The 17,026-nt window shown below is 33.7% G+C and overlaps 2 protein-coding genes across 5 annotated transcripts; one reads left to right on the top strand and one right to left on the bottom strand.

Moving 5' to 3' along the window:
• Positions 1-2,758: 2,758 nt before the first annotated feature.
• Positions 2,759-12,661, bottom strand: LOC147486335 (tRNA (guanine(37)-N(1))-methyltransferase-like). 4 transcript variants are annotated; one of them, XM_086570160.1, is made up of 9 exons: positions 12,571-12,661; positions 11,997-12,300; positions 10,626-11,081; positions 10,328-10,411; positions 10,216-10,252; positions 9,849-9,869; positions 9,667-9,765; positions 3,801-3,852; positions 2,759-3,685 (listed from the first exon to the last, which is right to left on the bottom strand). In XM_086570160.1, the coding sequence occupies exons 2-3, from the start codon at positions 12,225-12,227 to the stop codon at positions 10,797-10,799; spliced, it is 516 nt and encodes a 171-aa protein (XP_086426286.1). In that variant the 5' UTR covers positions 12,228-12,300; positions 12,571-12,661; the 3' UTR covers positions 2,759-3,685; positions 3,801-3,852; positions 9,667-9,765; positions 9,849-9,869; positions 10,216-10,252; positions 10,328-10,411; positions 10,626-10,796. The 4 variants fall into 4 exon arrangements, 1 of the variants encoding a protein (XP_086426286.1); XR_015200859.1 differs by lacking the exons at positions 2,759-3,685; positions 3,801-3,852; positions 11,997-12,300; positions 12,571-12,661 and adding an exon at positions 7,485-7,740 and having other exon boundaries at positions 9,062-9,765; positions 9,849-9,878; positions 10,626-10,850; XR_015200857.1 differs by lacking the exons at positions 2,759-3,685; positions 3,801-3,852; positions 11,997-12,300; positions 12,571-12,661 and adding an exon at positions 7,970-8,564 and having other exon boundaries at positions 9,062-9,765; positions 9,849-9,878; positions 10,626-10,850.
• Positions 12,662-16,192: 3,531 nt separating this feature from the next.
• Positions 16,193-16,819, top strand: LOC147486334 (putative F-box protein At3g52320). Its single transcript, XM_086573711.1, has one exon. It carries the CDS (start codon positions 16,193-16,195, stop codon positions 16,817-16,819), a length of 627 nt encoding a protein of 208 aa, XP_086429837.1.
• Positions 16,820-17,026: the final 207 nt, after the last annotated feature.

Raw genomic sequence — 17,026 nt, 5'->3', positions numbered from 1 at the left:
TTCCCATATGGGAACTTACTCCTGTTCTTAGTTTGAGAAAAGGTCAAGTGATTTTGTTTAGAAAAGATCAATCTGAACAGTCCAGAGCTGTATTTGGATTATATACCTATGAAATCAAACACGGTATATTGAAGAAGTTGAAGATGAATTTAGAGAAGAACCAAGAACTTCTGACTCATGTTAGCAGTCTCATATCTTGTCCGATACTGAAATAGCTCTATGAATTTTGAAGGGTTTTAAGAGAGAGATGGGAAAAGAGACATAGAATTGTTAGATCGTCATTCGGCTGCGCTATGACTTCTAAGCCTGAGCTAAGTACAATCCTATACGTACTTTGAGAAATAGAAAAGTAATATCGTTCAAATTTCAAAACATATCTGTCTGGTTTCCTTACAGTTTGTATTATGCATGTACAAAATATCATGATATGGGTGTTTATCGATATTCAATTTCTTGGTATGTATCATGGATATGTCTTTCTTTTTGGAGATATTTTATATCGTTTGATATTCAAATATTGTGAATATTGTGGATATTTCTTAATATATCACTATATATCATTTATATTTATTTGAAATATAATGGTAAATATTAAATAAAATTGTTGTCTAAACAAAATATCGCCAAATATCACAATATATCTTAAAATATCAAAAATATCATAGAAATATCACCGATATTTGCAGTTGTATATATCTCTAAACTTATAGCAATATTTATATATCTTTTACTGAAATTTCGATATTTATTGCGATATTTTGTGATATATCATGATATTTTGTACTATGGTATTATGTACTTATGATATCAAAGTTACGGAGAATCTGTCAAACCTTGCAAATTATTTTGAAATATGCATGAACTCATATTTGAATTTTGGGTGGCACCTAATGCACCAAGGTTCAACCGTTAAAGAGTTTGTGGTTCAGTGAACTGTGGCATTTTCTCGTTATACCCCTATCCAGTTTCATTTATTATTACGGTCATGGTCAAAAGGACATTATGTAATAACACAATTGAGGGAGGGGTAAAATTGTTAATTTGTATAGGAAATTCAGACGGCTCTCTACTGATTTAGGACATTGCCCTCAATTTTATAAACAATTGCGAGAATGCCATTGTGCTTTAGAAAAACATGTCCTCAGGATTTCTCTCTTTTTGTTGACCTGTAATGATCACGTGCGACTGCACTAGTATATATATGAGGTTCTATACATTGAGGTAGTTGTATTTGTGTTGGTATGTTATGTTAGGAGGTTTGTTTTGCTTATGATTAGGGGTGGCACTTTTTTTCGGAAACCCAATTTTTTTGAATTCCGATCCGATATTTTTTCGAATTTGCAATGATATTTGTGTTTCGATATCTGATTTTTCCGAAAAATAATTGGATCGGAATTGAACGTGTTTTCAAAATCCGATCCGATCCGATTTCTGATTAATTTTTCGAATTTTTAATATATAGCTGTCTTGAGAAGTAGAACATTGTCTCTTTCACAACTTCAAGAAATCAATATTGTCATTCTAGTACATGTCTCTCTTTCTCTCATCTTCTTATTTATTGAATTAATGCATTAACATGAAGAAAAAACTTGTTGAATGAACGTGTTAAAATGTCTAAGTTGTTTACTTAATTAATACATTTTAAAATGATTGCTAAATGAATGTATTAACTAGATAAAAAATATTTATTCTAAAAAAGAATCTGATTATATAATTTAAATTTCCGATTTATTTCTGAATTTTACCGAATCCGAAATTTCTGAAAATTTTCCGATTTTCCAAACTTTCCGAATTCGAAAAAGAAATTGTCATCCGAAAAATAATTGGATACGATTTGGAAAGGATATTGCCATAAAAAAATGAAATTTTTTCCGAAAGCCCTTTATCCTCACCCCTACTTATGATGATCTACAATTTGCAATTCTAGTTCAACTATAAATTTATAATAGGGTTAGGGTTGACTATGTGATAGTGTCAAAATATGTGTTCTGTTTTGTTTGTAATACTAGAATTTAACCCGTGGCTACACCACTCAAGTCATTATGGGTGCCTTTCACACTCAGCGTGTCAACACTAAAAATTACATCTAGTCTTCGTGGAGGTGATAAAAAATTACATATATTTCCACATAATTGTACATAATTTATCTAACTTGAATGACATTTTTACAATACGAATGTATAGTAACGTGATCTAGAAATTACCCTTGTCTTCAACCTAAATGATTATTGATTTTGTTTCTCACCATTTACTTTGTATCTAACAAAGTAATATAAAACCTTGGAATTCATTTCCTCTTTCTTCTCAGCTCACAAAGCTTTATGGATAACAGCCGATGGAACTAAGTTATCTCAGCCCACCCCGATTGAGAGCATTGATTCCTAAGGCTTCTTAATTAGTCTCCAAACCTTAAGTAGCAAATCGCTTTAACATGGATTATCAGTTTCCTTTCTCTATGAAACACCTACCTGCATACTTTCACTGCAAATAAAATCAGCATATTAAACATTTGATTACATGAATTGAAGGATAACATGTTGTAAAAAGTGAGTACCATTGCCTATTCGTATCATGCTCCTGCAAAAAATTTGAGTATCCACAAAATGTCTAAATGTTGAGATAAATATAATTAATTATCCATATCCTTCAACACATAAAACCCAATTTCACAACGCTCAAATGTTCAATTGATGTTAGTATAACTCAATGACACGCAATGAGGCAAAATGCTGAATATTTGGCACCATTGAACATTCAGTTGTTACAACCTTGGTTTTCCATATATTAATATATATAGACTTCAACTATTTGTTGCAGGCATAGTCTCCATTCCCCAAGCAACTGAAAAAATTAGGCTCACTAACTACATAGACAATGTCACCTACAAAATATGTAGAAAACAAAATTATACAAAATATTACATATTCATTTGCCATCACTCACGAATGCAGAATAGAGTGCCAATAAGTTTTAGGAAACACAATCCAAGGAAAACAATGAATTAAAAATTCTTAACTGGATGGCCTATATATAGTATGTGCCAAGTAACAGAGCAGCAATTGATCATGGTGATCAAGTGATGCCTATGATAGGTCTCTCATTACTGCGGTATCCAGACTTCCTTTTGAACCACACAGAACCAGACCATAAGTGGTAATTAACCTAACTACCATTACCACCACTTGGGAATAAAATCCATCTACTGAGTCTGAATGAAGTCAAATTCTTTATTGCTACTTTTGCGGTTATGCTTCCACCTGAGGCTGTAAGAAGTAGTATTCTACAATCGAACGAAGATGCTTAGGTTCATGATGTTTCGGGTGGTGGTTTATGAACTTCTCGTAGCTGTACTGAGTTCTCAAATCAATGTTGGAAACCGAAATGTTGGTACCTCTTATACTATGTGTCCTGCTGAACATGAGTGTCCCAGTGCTCTCCACAACTGCTTTTCCTGTACTTGTGCACCCAACCAGAGCCATTGTGACCTTCCCCCCATGTACGGTTCCACCGTTCCCAATACTTTCCTTCCCATCACGTCTCTCCTTGCTTGACACCTTGGCTGTATTGATTGAAATTCTCATCCCACTTGTCACCCCATTTTGTCCATCCATCACCCTCTAAGCGCTCGGCCCACTTGTCAGTGTATTTTATACTGCTACCGTGCCCATTGTACTTATCTCCCCACCTGCAAAAATACAAATACGTTAACAATATTAACGTAAGCAGAAAACAAACATTGTATAAATTGTGGAGTTTTATAATTCATGTAAGAATAAAAAAAAAATGACTTGATAAAATACCTCAGCAAATGCAGCACGCTCACTGGTAGAAGTAGTTTGTGTCTTATCCATGCTGAGGAGAAAATGGAAAACAATAAAAAATTTATGAGAACATGGCAAACTACAAAATATTTATAATCAATAACTTGTTGAGCAAAAAACAAAATAAATATGACTGCATTGAATACTAATCACTAACAACAGGAATCAAGGGCTATATTATGGGGAATGTTAACTCGCTTCACATTTTTTTTCCTTTCCTATGAACAATCTATCTAATCAATAAGTAAAAAAGAATTTCTGAAGTAACATTTTCCATTCCATAAGTTATTTTGATGTTTCAGGCTTATCAATTGAAGTGTTCTCTTATATGGTTCCAGTGTTTATACAGGTGTACAGTGCCGCTCAACGACACAAATTCTATGTGTGCGAAGGAAAAAATCAATTGCTTGGTGTTTGCTTAGTCAAATAAGCCAGCCAATGTTGATAACTGGAATTATAAAAAGCCAATATAATACATAAACTTTCCCTAATAAGCGTTGATAACGAAGAATTCTTAGATAAGTTAGTAGTAATTCCAAAACCCTTCGTGCTTAGTTGTATGAGTTTATATAATAAGTGTTGGGAGTTTCCCAATCGCACTAATACTCTATAGAAAATTTGCGAATAAGGAAGAAAGTGATTGTACCTGCGAAGCCTGCTGATCGAGATTGAGAAGAAAGTAATTTGAAAGGAGGTGTTAGGCAGTTTGGAGAAGGCTATAGAGAATTTGTCGATAAGAAGGCTATGAGGATTAATATCATAAGTACGTTCGAATTTAGGTAACTTCAGAAAAATTTAGATAAGTTAGAATTTAAATAAGTTAGATAAGTCTCATAAATTCTAGATAAGTTAGTAGTAATTTCTTTGATTACGTTTTCATAAAGATTGTTTTCTAATTGGGATCAATTTACTCTTTAATCGTGCCGGTCTACCGTCATATGTACTGATTGTATTAACTATTAGCCATCCGATGTAGGCTTCACACAAACCACTTAAAAACCAAATTGTTCGAGATTGAGAAGAAAGTAATCTATGAGGAGGTGAGAAGGCTATGGAGAGTTTGTCAATAAGAAGGCTATGAGGATTAATATCATCATTACGTTAGAATTTAGATAACTTTTAATAAATTTAGATAAGTTAGAATTTAAATAAGTTAGATAAGTTATTTAGATAAGTTTCATAAATTCTAGATAAGTTAGTAGTAATTTATTTGAGTACGTTTTCATAAAGATTGTTTCCTAATTGGAATCAACTTACTCTTTAATCGTGTCGGTCTACCGTCAGATATACTGATTGTATTAACTATTAGCCATCCGATGTAGGCTTCACACAAACCACTTAAAAAGAGTTTGTTGATAAGAAGGCTATGAAGATTGATATCATCAGTACGTTAGAATTTAGATAACATTAGATAAATTTAAATAAGTTAGAATTTAAATAAGTTAGATAAGTTATTTAGATAAGTTTCATAAATTCTAGATAAGTTAGTAGTAATTTATTTGAGTACGTTTTTATAAAGATTGTTTTCTAATTGGAATCAACTTACTCTTTAATCGTGCCAATCTACCATCAGATATACTGATTGTATTAACTATTAGTCATCCGATGTAGGCTTTTGAGTATGATTTCATAAAGATTGTTTCCTAATTAGAATCAACTTACTCTTTAATTTGTGTCAGTCTACCGTCAGATGTACTGATTGTATTAACTATTAGTCATCCGATGTAGGCTTCACACAAACCACTTAAAAACCAAGCTGTTCGAGATTGAGAAGAAAGTAATATGTGAGGAGGTGTTGGGCAGCCTGGAGAAGGCTATGAAGAGTTTGTCAATAAGAAGGTTATGAGGATTAATATCATCAGTACGTTAGAATTTAGATAACTTTAGATAAATTTAGATAAGTTAGAATTTAAATAAGTTAGATAAGTTATTTAGATAAGTTTCATAAATTCTAAATAAGTTAGTAGTAATTTATTTGAGTATGTTTTCATAAAGATTGTTTCCTAATTGGAGTCAACTTACTTTTTAATTTGTGCCGGTCTACCGACAGAAGTACTAATTGTATTAACTATTAGCCATCCGATGTATGCTTCACACAAACCACTTAAAAACCAAGCTGTTCGAGATTGAGAAGAAAGTAATCTGTGAGGAGGTGTTGGGCAGTCTGGAGAAGGCTATGAAGAGTTTGTCAATAAGAAAGTTATGAGGATTAATATCATCAGTACGTTAGAATTTAGATAAGTTATTTAGATAAGTTTCATAAATTCTAGATAAGTTAGTAGTAATTTATTTGAGTATGTTTTCATAAAGATTGTTTCCTAATTGGAGTCAACTTACTTTTTAATTTGTGTCGGTCTACCGTCAGAAATACTAATTGTATTAAATCATTACGTTATAATTTAGATAACTTTTAATAAATTTAGATAAGTTAGAATTTAAATAAGTTAGATAAGTTTCATAAATTCTAGATAAGTTAGTAGTAATTTATTTGAGTAGTTTTCATAAAATTGTTTTCTAATTGGAATCAACTTACTCTTTAATCGTGTCGGTCTATCGTCAGCCATCTGATGTACGCTTCACACAAACCATTTAAAAACCACTTAAACCCTTATAACTTTGTTTAACAACTGCTGTTTTGTATTATAGATTCCTTGAATTTTTCCTAAATTCAAGGATATTGCTAAGAATTACATTAAAAATTTAATAGATATTAGAAAACTCTAACTACACAGATCCCGAAGAAATTAGGACCACCACTTAAACCCTTATAACTTTGTTTAACAACTGAGCTGTTTTATATTACTAGCCATTTGGCCCGGCCTATGGCCGAACATGCTACATAGATAGCTAATGACTCAAAAGCCTAAAGTCTACTTGAATAAATAATATATGTATATTGATAGCTCATTCATTGCATACTTTGTTTGAAGGGTTTATGTTTTTCTGAAATTGGGTTATTATTGTCCTAAATAACAATAACAATTCTTTATCATCCTCACCTATACAAACTATATCAAAATATAACGCAACAATCAAGGAATAGAAGACATACTCAAACCATACCAGATATTTAAGCGATAACTGAATTATATTCATTGCGCACAATGGTCTCTCCATCTGCCATAACACGCAACCTCTATTATTTAGTGAATTCATTGCGTCGAATCACAATTATATCATTAAATAATGAGAGTTCATACGCCAAGATATTAATAGTTGCAGAAGGACATGAACTTTCAAATTCTAATACAATGCAAGAAAGAACTCATTCTTGCTACCTTTTGAAAGTAGCCTTACTTTTACAATTGGTTTTAATTTTTTTAGACTAATTAATTCTTATGATTTATTATCATACTAAATTACCAAAGAAATATATTCAAATGCATAAACAGAATCTCCGATAAACAAAAAGGCATATCATTCATTAACTAAATTGAGTAAATGGGTGTGCGAAGGAGGTTGTCATCTTGGTATTCTAACCCCAAGACACCAAATGTAATAATAGGATCACTACTATGATTGTTACATTGTTTGGGTTTTATTTGTGGTTTGCGCTTAAGTTTTATAGGCCGAGATTGTTGCATTGCTTGGGCTTTATTTTTGTTTTGAGTTTTATAAATTATAGAGTCAAGGCCCATTTTAAAGTTATATGAAAGACCAATATTTTATTGAGTCCATTCCATTTATTCACAACATTTACAACATTGGGATTCTCTGGCTATTAACAGATGGTACATAAATCAATTCAAAGATGCATCACAACTATTTATCATATTTTACATTTGTGTAACCTGATTGGTTTTTCAGTAACATAGCCACAAAAATTTGATGATAAGTTGTCAGTCTCGCAAGAAGCTATAGACCACTTTTGTTGGTTACAAAGTAACACCCTTCAAATGTGCACACTAATTATCATTGCCTGTGAATATCCAAAGGAAACCAAGTCACTTACATTAAATGCCTAGCGTCTAATATTAAGTTATTTGATGAAAAAGATGTAACTTCATAAGTTTTATTTGGCACTAATATATAGTAAATAATATATCCCCTCCTTGCCTTTGCTGAATGGGTGAAGTTGGATAGTGTAAAATATAATCCCTAGGGGATGCTTATCCACATCTACAACTCTTGTAACTATACTAACAAAATGAACTGCAAATTATGTTAAATAAATAGATTTCAACAAATTACAAATATTATATTCAAAGAAAAAAATTTTAAAAAAAATAAGAATATCGAAGAGCACCACAATTCATTGTACTCGGGACCCTTCATACATTACAAATGTTGGTCTTCACCAAATAAAGCAAGTAATTGTTAAGCAAATAACGAAAAAAATCTATTAATTTGTAAGCACAAAGGACACACAATACATTTTAAACAAAAAGAAAAACACATTGATCTTTTTTTTACAAAAGACTTGCAATACATATTTACAATTTATGTTATTTTTCTCATCCATGACCAAGCAAATGAAGAATATAATACATCGGATATTCTAAAAACTAATATGAGTGTCAAAAGAGAATCATTAACTTGTATTCTAAACGCAAACTATTTGGAACGGTTCCATTTCACAATTGGCGCATGTTGTCAAACCACGTCGTGTTGGAAAAACAAAAATTAAGAAGTAAGAACATAGCACTAACATTACATAAAAACTTTAAATAGTCTTGTTCTAACTATATAAACAGAAAGAAGTAACTAAGCGGACAATAGTCTCCTTCGGATATTCTTGCTCATCTGAATGATTGAAAGATGAAAGGCATAAACTCTCAACAATCGTATATGAAAAAAGAAATAACAATAAATAATAGATGTAAATAACACACTCATTCTCAAAAGAGATCTTCATAACACAATATCAATAATTATGCTACTGGTCGGAAACTTTATCTTCCATGGCGACCATGGTGGGCATGATTGTACGAATCCAACACTATTTCCAACACTATTTTAAATGTCATGTGAAAAGGTTTGGACAAATCATGGAGATAGTACTTAACTTGTCCAACTTGCTTCTAATCATTGTTAACTAATGTAGTTGTCTGACTTCATAGATATATGTCCATACGAATGTTTTGGTGTACTAACAACATATGAAGGAGTTCACAACCTCTATGATTCTGTAGGTTGGGCTGTCAATTTTATAGAAGATCGCGGTCGAGATAAGGCCACAATAAAAACTCCACAATGAACAAAACAATAAAGAAATAACATTGTAAATGGAGCTCATGTACCTTAGATGCAAGCTTGGCGTAAAAAAGAATACACACTGAGTATCGTTCATGGAAGTGGAGGGTACTGTCTTCATATGTATTGCGAGCTCAGTTCACAGTGTACTTTGTGTTGCTTCATTCTGCTAACATCGATCGAATGTGTTAATGCAGACTAATATAAAATGAAAGCTAGAAATGATGAATCATTGTAAGGAAAGAACAAAATATCAAATGAAAGAAATGATGAATCCTTGTAAAGAAATAACAAAATGGGAAAAAAAAAATTAATGGTAAATATATAAACTGAAAATAGGAAAAATCCCTTTGTGAAACCCCACCCCAAAAACTCTATTATCTCAAATCATCTATCTTCAATCTTCATAGACCCAATTTGAACAACCAAGTTAAGTGGACCCGGCATACAACACCTTTAGTTGGCTTTAGATATATGAACCTTCTTGAAACAAATCATATATTGGTAGACACTACCTTCAATGACACATACCTTACTTTGTCCGTATAAATCTCCACATAGTTAAGCCACGCATTGTGGTTTGCCAATACTAAGCAAACATAATAATAGCACAAAAGTTTCCATTTAGATAGTAATGTTAATGTTTCAGTACCATTGACAACTTGACAGAATACTTGGTCGTTTCATTTGCAGATTAAAACTATGGAATCCGGCTACAACTTGTGGCAGTAGTCCTTTATATATTTGGCCCCTGATACAGAGAACAATGTTAGCTATCAGATTAATATGACAGACCCACCTCTGTAAAGGGTTTATGTGATTTAATCACTTCACCTCTATCGCTATATGTCTTCCCTGCATTTGCTTCCCATGCATAAATTAAAAACAAAGTCATTGGTTAAAGTGAACTTGTTTAAGTCATGAATAACATAAAATTATAACTGTTAAAAATCTCCACAACAAAATTGTTGGATGGATTTGCATGTGTCATTCATTTTAACTTGATACCAAAAGATTTAGGATTCTAGTCTTATTTCTATATCAAAGGGACTTGTACCACTAACAGTAGTTTAAAAATTTGCCTGAAGACTACCTACATTCTCACTCTATGTAGTTAATAAAGAGTGTTAACAAAGATTAGGGAGAAATAAGCAAATGCAGGGAATGCAATTTAGAATATGCAGGTGATTTGGGTTAATACCTTGTTCAATAAGTTGTTAATCCAAATCTTTGGCAATCTGTTTCAGAGTGGTACTTGTCAATAATTCCCAAAATATATGAAACTGATGAACCTTACCAGGATAGAGATGTACCTTATTGAAATGCTCATACTGGCGATTACCCAAACTAAATACACCAAATGTGAGTTGTTGAAGCCAGGCTCCTCTTTCATATTCCTAGATGCAGTATTACCACAAATTGTCAGATGGTCTTTTAGTTACAGAAGCAGAAAAGGTAGTGCACGGGCTTTCTGTGGCTTCTCAATGATCTATACCGTTAATTGGTATTTCTTTCATGTAAACTGCAAGTCATGGGGAGGTTCACTTACAGTTTTCAGGAAAGAAAACAATAAGCAATGTGGAAATACATGCCTTATGTCTTGGTTATTACCTGTTGGCCTTTCACTTTTAGAGAATGTTTCCAGACAATCCGAAACTTGCATTAAGTGACAAATAAATGCTCTCGCATCCGTGTTATATGCACAAACACTATCATCTACCTTGTTGATCTCTGCATTCTTCAAATAGCGAACACTGTCCGGGTTCAAGTCGTTTGCATAAACTATACATCTCTTTTGTGCTGCTGGAATAACAAAAGGGCCAATACTTGAAAACATGTCACGATGATATCTCCATCCCGAATAGAGAAATCAGCCGTATGTGTGCTCGTGTTCCAATCTTGAGTTCCAATAGACCAAGCCATAGTCAAACTTGAATGTCGCCCATACTTGCTTGACTTCAGAACCATATCATCAATTCCTGCTAGAACTTCAAATTTGGGTACTTGAAACTCGTTTGAAATTGATCCAACTTTGTTAACAACAGTTTTAATTCTTGGCTGGTTTTTCTGAAAAATAAATAAAAAATAGAAAGTAAAAAATCATGAAATCCTGCAACTCAAAGTCAAAAGGTTTTCAGAATTAATAGAAATCAATGACAAATAAAATCCAATCAGTAGTTTCCTTTTGATTAGTCCAGAAGCATAAGTAAAAATCCCCACCCTCATTCCATACAGGATAAATGAGGGAAAATATGATCCGATAACCACGCCGAGCCAAAACTCGTGAAGAAATATGGCGTAATACAATACATCCCAATAATATGCTGCAGAAGCATACAATTCATAACACCAAAACATACATAAGGCCTGAGGCCAACACTGGCTTATAGTCAAGCCGGTCGTGGTTGTTTGAGCTCCATCCTAGAGGACCCAAAACCTCAAAAACAAGCTTTGTGAAATGCCCGCTCAAAAAATAAATTGGCAGTTTCAACGTAGCAAGTTACCTATAAATTAAATAAATCCTATCTTTCAGTAATAACTGATTGCTATTACGTTTTCTAATTCTTAATACATATATAATAGATTGAGTTTATGAATTTCGTCAATCGGAGTATATCAACATCATGTCAATCATTACATGGACCACCATCTTGAAGCCTTCTTCTCCATTATATATGTGTACTACGGTGATGAAGTTAGTCCCAAACCAAACTGCCTACGCAATTTCACATACAAAGAAGAGACGGTCTGATGTTTCAGAGGGCTGAAAACACAGGTAGCAAGCGTTATCGATGATGAAGTAATGAGAAGCAAGGCAGTCTGCTGTAGGCACAACTATAGCCATGCATTGCCATAGGGAAACTCTCCACTCATAAGGCAAGTTGGCCTTCCAAATTCTTGTGAAGGCTATAAATTCCTCACTGCATCCAAGATAAATTAAATGAAAACACCCATTATAAGCACTTTTAACAGTGAACTCACCTGCATCATGCCATCCCCAAATCTGTTATCCTCCGGCAGAGACCTTGTGAAAGATATAGAGCAATTTTCAATTGTGTATTCAATTGACCAGAACCTAGTAATAAAATCCCAGTTCCACGATCCATCACCTGCACTAATGAAGTTTGCAACATACTCCAAGTTCAAATCTGGTGGCTTAAGTGGTAATTTTTCACCATTGACACTTTTAGCATCGCCTATGCAAATAACCATTTCTTTGTTGACCAACTCCTATGCTCAGTTGCTTACCACCCATGTCAGACATTATCATGGACCAACTGGGACTCTGAAAAAATCAGTGTAATAATTATAAGTTAAGCTTGGATGACCCAAATGGTGAAATGCAAATTCACGTATGCCATTATTGGTTCATCCCTAATTCCCTATGGTAACATGATACACATATTTTGACAAATGTATGTATCTATACCTTACTGAAAATGAAAGGAAGTATGCCAATAATGATTTATCATAACTGAGATATCATAATAAACAACAAAGTTGAGAAAGAATAAACAAATTATTTGCTTTTTTTTTGTCATAACAAAAACGATACCTTAAACTTAGAAGCTTGCAAAGTGAGTCTTCCGTTATAATCCCTTTCTTAATCCATTTTTTTATTGAATTATTAATAATATCATTACCTGCCAAAAGTTTAGGCATGATTTTGCGTTAGGGATAGAAATTCATATATACATCAGAAATTTATAGCAAATAAGAATATACATATACTTATATAGGTTTGGCAATGAGAAGTCTAATAACAAATACTGTCTTTTTCATTGTTAGTAAGTACTGGTTTCTAATAATTACGTTGTGTGAGCTTGTGTACATAATGTGTCGATGTATTGAATTGATAGTGGATACATTTCAGATTTAATTCTAGTGAACGAAACCTACTTCAACTTGTATTTAAGCATTTAGAAATGAGGTCAAGAATATTAAGAAGCTAACTTATGTAAACGACATGAAACAAAGTTGAAGAAAAATACTTATGGACAAAGCAACAGTGGAAAACGTATGAGTAGAAATTCGCCACTTTTTCAAATTAAAACAGATTTGCAAAGCAATGAAAGGGATAAAAAAATGTTGCAATTTCCTACCATTATAAATAAAACCGCAAACCATTATTATTATTGGGATTCGTATTTGTTAATTTCTAATAACACTCAGCATCACTTAAATGAATTGAATGATATATATAGGCTTTAACCTATCCAAATGATAGCATTTTAATTTTATTTTTTGTTTGTTTGTTTTTTAATAAAAGGAAATTTGGTTCCATCGTGAGAGTAAAATGTAACATGATTGCGTAAAATTTGTTATAAACAAAAAAGTTTTGAGATTATTATCTCATAATACTAATTTACAGAATATGTGCAATTGAGATTATTCCCCTGAAGATCAATGTGCTCGACACAAATTGAAGAGATTAATGTGAAAAGTATGTAAAGTGATTAATAGAACATCAAATGGTAATCAATGGGTAAATTAATCCGAGAATTGAGGAAAAAACCGAAAAAGTACACATTGACCTTCTTCCTCGCACTATCCCATCAAAGCAACCAGGTTCCGGTGATGCACTCTTGATAGTAACTCAATTTCTGTGAGAAATTCTTCTTCACCCTGTAATGAACCTTCAAGTGCACGTTTGATGGCCACAATACTTCCATCAGCTAAAATAACTTTATACACCTTCTCATAACCTCATTGGCCAATCTGAGTAGAGTTATTGAAATTGTTTGTGGCCGGTGCCATTTGCACAAAAGTGAAGTCCTAGACACCATCAACTTTGATTTTGATCCTTGACACTGCAACGGCTTACATAGATATATTGGAGATGAATGAACGGGGAGGGGGCTTCCAAGTCCTTCATCAAGCGGTTTTCCTCATCAATATTACGATCTAAGCTATCACCTCGATTAGCACTGCCAGTTTTAATCATATAGGTAATGGTACATGATTAGACCATTTGACAGGGCATGAAATCCATAAATAAACTAATAGTAAAAGGATTTAAGTGTTTGGGAAAAACCCCCGACCAATTACAAAACGAACAATAACTCCTTTTTCTTCAAGTTTCTTCAACGCATCACCTGAAAGCCATGTGAATTTGTTAATATTTTGTTTTCATGTTCAAGGCCTAGACTCTAGCAGTAATCACTAATCAGTAATAAAACCATATATTTCATACAACAACCAACAAAGGAAATCTATACAACAACTCATATGTCAGATTCACCGAATTCTAAAAAAAAGGGTGGCTATATCCATGTCCAATTGTCTCAAATGACAACCAGCTACATGAATAAAGCTTGTCCAAATGTCTCTACAGAACTTCACGACCTAAGCAATAACTCCACATCGGAATACTGTGACCAACTAAGTGGATTCTAAGAAGTAAAATTTCGGAAGATTGATTTAGCAAGTGTAAATCACAGTATTTTCAATACATATTGTGCATACATTACATTTTACAATTCAAATGCACAATAGCAAGTGAAAAGACAACAAACCTCTTGGCATCCAAGAACCTCTGAACACATTCCGTTTCAGCCGACTACCAAAACCAGTATAAACTCCAATAACAGCAAGAAGCTTTTGTCTCGTATCACTTTTAGGTTTGCTCCTTAGATACCCCTGACTCTTTGCCAATGTCAAGTCCATCTCAACTTCTGTAATCCTCTTGGCAAAATCTCTAAAAATGACACAAACAAACAAACAAACACCTTAACCTCACAACCAAAGGAAAATCGAAGTCCGTGTCTCACTTAGTGATGAATATCATATCAGCGAAGAAGTTGTAAGAGAAGAATAAGAGAGAGGGTTTGAAGGGATGAATTTTTTTTGGAGGGTTGAAAGTGTTTTGTAGAATTGAAAAAAGAGCATGATAATAGGTTTTTATCTATTTTGGGTTAGGAACAATTGAAATGGGCAAAAAAAGGCGTAGAATTCCTTTTTTTATGAAAAATCTGACGTGTCCGTCTCAGAGAAAAAAAGGGGGCTGACGTGGGTCATTGGGAGCATTCTCAACTACTCAGTATTAATGGTCTTTGATAGATATTTCACCACTTACACGTTTTCTTGGCTTCATTGTCCTTTTACGTTTCAGATTTCACGACCTCGATCAGTCATGTTTATATGCAAGCTCATCTGCCATACTACTCATCATGATCAGTTTACTAGTTATATGAGTGATGTGATAGATAGTTGCAATGGTTTGTTATTGTACAAGAAGCGGGGAGGTGTACTTCATGTCGCTAATCCGGTAATTAACAAGCATACAATACTTCCTACATGTCCTGCACTTTGTCAACATAATTCCGTTTTTTTTTTGACAAACTCAGAGCGATTCTGCAGCAGTGCAGCAAATTCCGCGTGCCAACAGCATGGATGAGCTCCGATCCACTATACACAGCATTCTTCCTAGGAAGTTCAGCAGTCATGCCTACATCAAGGAAGATGAAACGTGGCCCTCCCTTATTTTCCCAAACCAAGATGTTTCCAAGGACGCATGTTGACAAACTTGTTCAAAAACTTCTTAAAAACTGCAAGAGTTCCATCAGAAACAACAGTTTATCAAAAACAGGAGACTTGCAGAGGAGGATAACATACACCCCTCAAGAGAATCAAATACTCAAATTGGCTCAAGAGCACAGCTTAGTTTCCTAGACATATCAACTTGTGACCTCGTAAACACTGCAAATTCTTGTAGAAAATAACAGAACAACAGTGCTTTACCAACAGATCCTTTTGTGTAGGCCAAACAGTGCTTTGGTGAGTGTGGAGCTCCAAAAAAGACCTGGTCTTATAGCTTCCCACACAGCACAATAATTCAGGAAAACAGGACCAAGCAATTAATAGTACGTCTAATTTACTAATTTTGTTGAGTCTGTAATCATTGTGTAAGCAGAAAATGCACACTTAAGTTTGGCCATTCTAGACACAAAAAAAAAGAAAAAGAAACTTGAATGTTTCCTCGTGAAGTTGGATGCTTTCATTCTTTCCTAATAAACAAAGAGTTCTCTCTGGAACAAACTTATAGACCTTAGGGGGACAAACCGTCTATTATATATCTAGGTGTTTGTTTACACCCCTCCAACCCCAAAAGAGCATCCGTTTATGAAACCATAGGTTTTTGCTAGCAGTAAGAGTGAATCAATCAGGGTGGAAGATAGATGGACGACACAGCAACTACAAAGATTTTTTCCATCCTTGATGAATCAGCTGGGAAAGAAGTATCATTATCAACAACAGGGAAGAACGAGAACAAAGACGAGAAGATGACAACCTCTCAAGTAGTATACTTACCGGAGCTGATCATCTTCAACATACTCGCCAAACTTCCACCACAATCACTTGTACATAAATTCAGGTACATATGCAAGTTATGGTGTAACATAATTTCAAGTGATATTCTTGTCAATCCGAACTTCGTCTATTCTGAACCCAAGTTAATCGTGAGAACCCCAAGTTTTAGACAATCTAAATCATATATGTTAAAGGTGAATGAAGGTGAACTTGTACTTGATCACAATAAGTTTACTTGTGGCATGGGAGAGATAAAGGATAATTGCAATGGGTTGATACTATCAAAGGATTTGGAAGACACGAGACTGCTTCATGTTACTAATCCGGTTATTAATAAAGACATAATGCTTCCTAGATGTCTTTCAGGTTGCCGACATCGTTCTTGCTCGTGTTCCCTTGCATACAATCCGTTTAATAAAGTATATAAAGTGGTACACATGTATGCTGATCAATTTGGATATGAGATATTCTCCTTAGGCATCGATAGTCAGTGACTCAGTGGAGACGGGTTCCAGGGCCTTTTGAGGCTACATATTATAGACCCTTTGATATAATGTTCCAGTGGAAGAATCCAGTTTCGGTGAATGGGATGATATTGCATTGGAGTATTGGCTCAAATGAGTACATAATTTCTATGGATGTCAGTGTCAGTGAAAAGGGCCAAAGAACGTATCTTCCAAAGAATAGCAATGCAGATGCTT

The sequence above is a fragment of the Coptis chinensis genome, chromosome 7, assembly GCF_015680905.1.
Source record: "Coptis chinensis isolate HL-2020 chromosome 7, ASM1568090v1, whole genome shotgun sequence".
NCBI classification, from domain to species: Eukaryota; Viridiplantae; Streptophyta; class Magnoliopsida; order Ranunculales; family Ranunculaceae; genus Coptis; species Coptis chinensis.
This window is presented reverse-complemented; position numbering and strand designations above follow the sequence as displayed.

Excerpts from the sequence above, each read along its gene's own strand:
- LOC147486334 (XM_086573711.1), top strand. The coding sequence starts at position 16,193 with ATGGACGACACAGCAACTACAAAGATTTTTTCCATCCTTGATGAATCA.
- LOC147486335 (XM_086570160.1), bottom strand. The coding sequence starts at position 12,227 with ATGGTTATTTGCATAGGCGATGCTAAAAGTGTCAATGGTGAAAAATTA. Across the intron at positions 11,082-11,996 it reads TTGGGGATGGCATGATGCAG|AAAAACCAGCCAAGAATTAA; the intron begins GTGAGTTCACTG and ends TTTATTTTTCAG.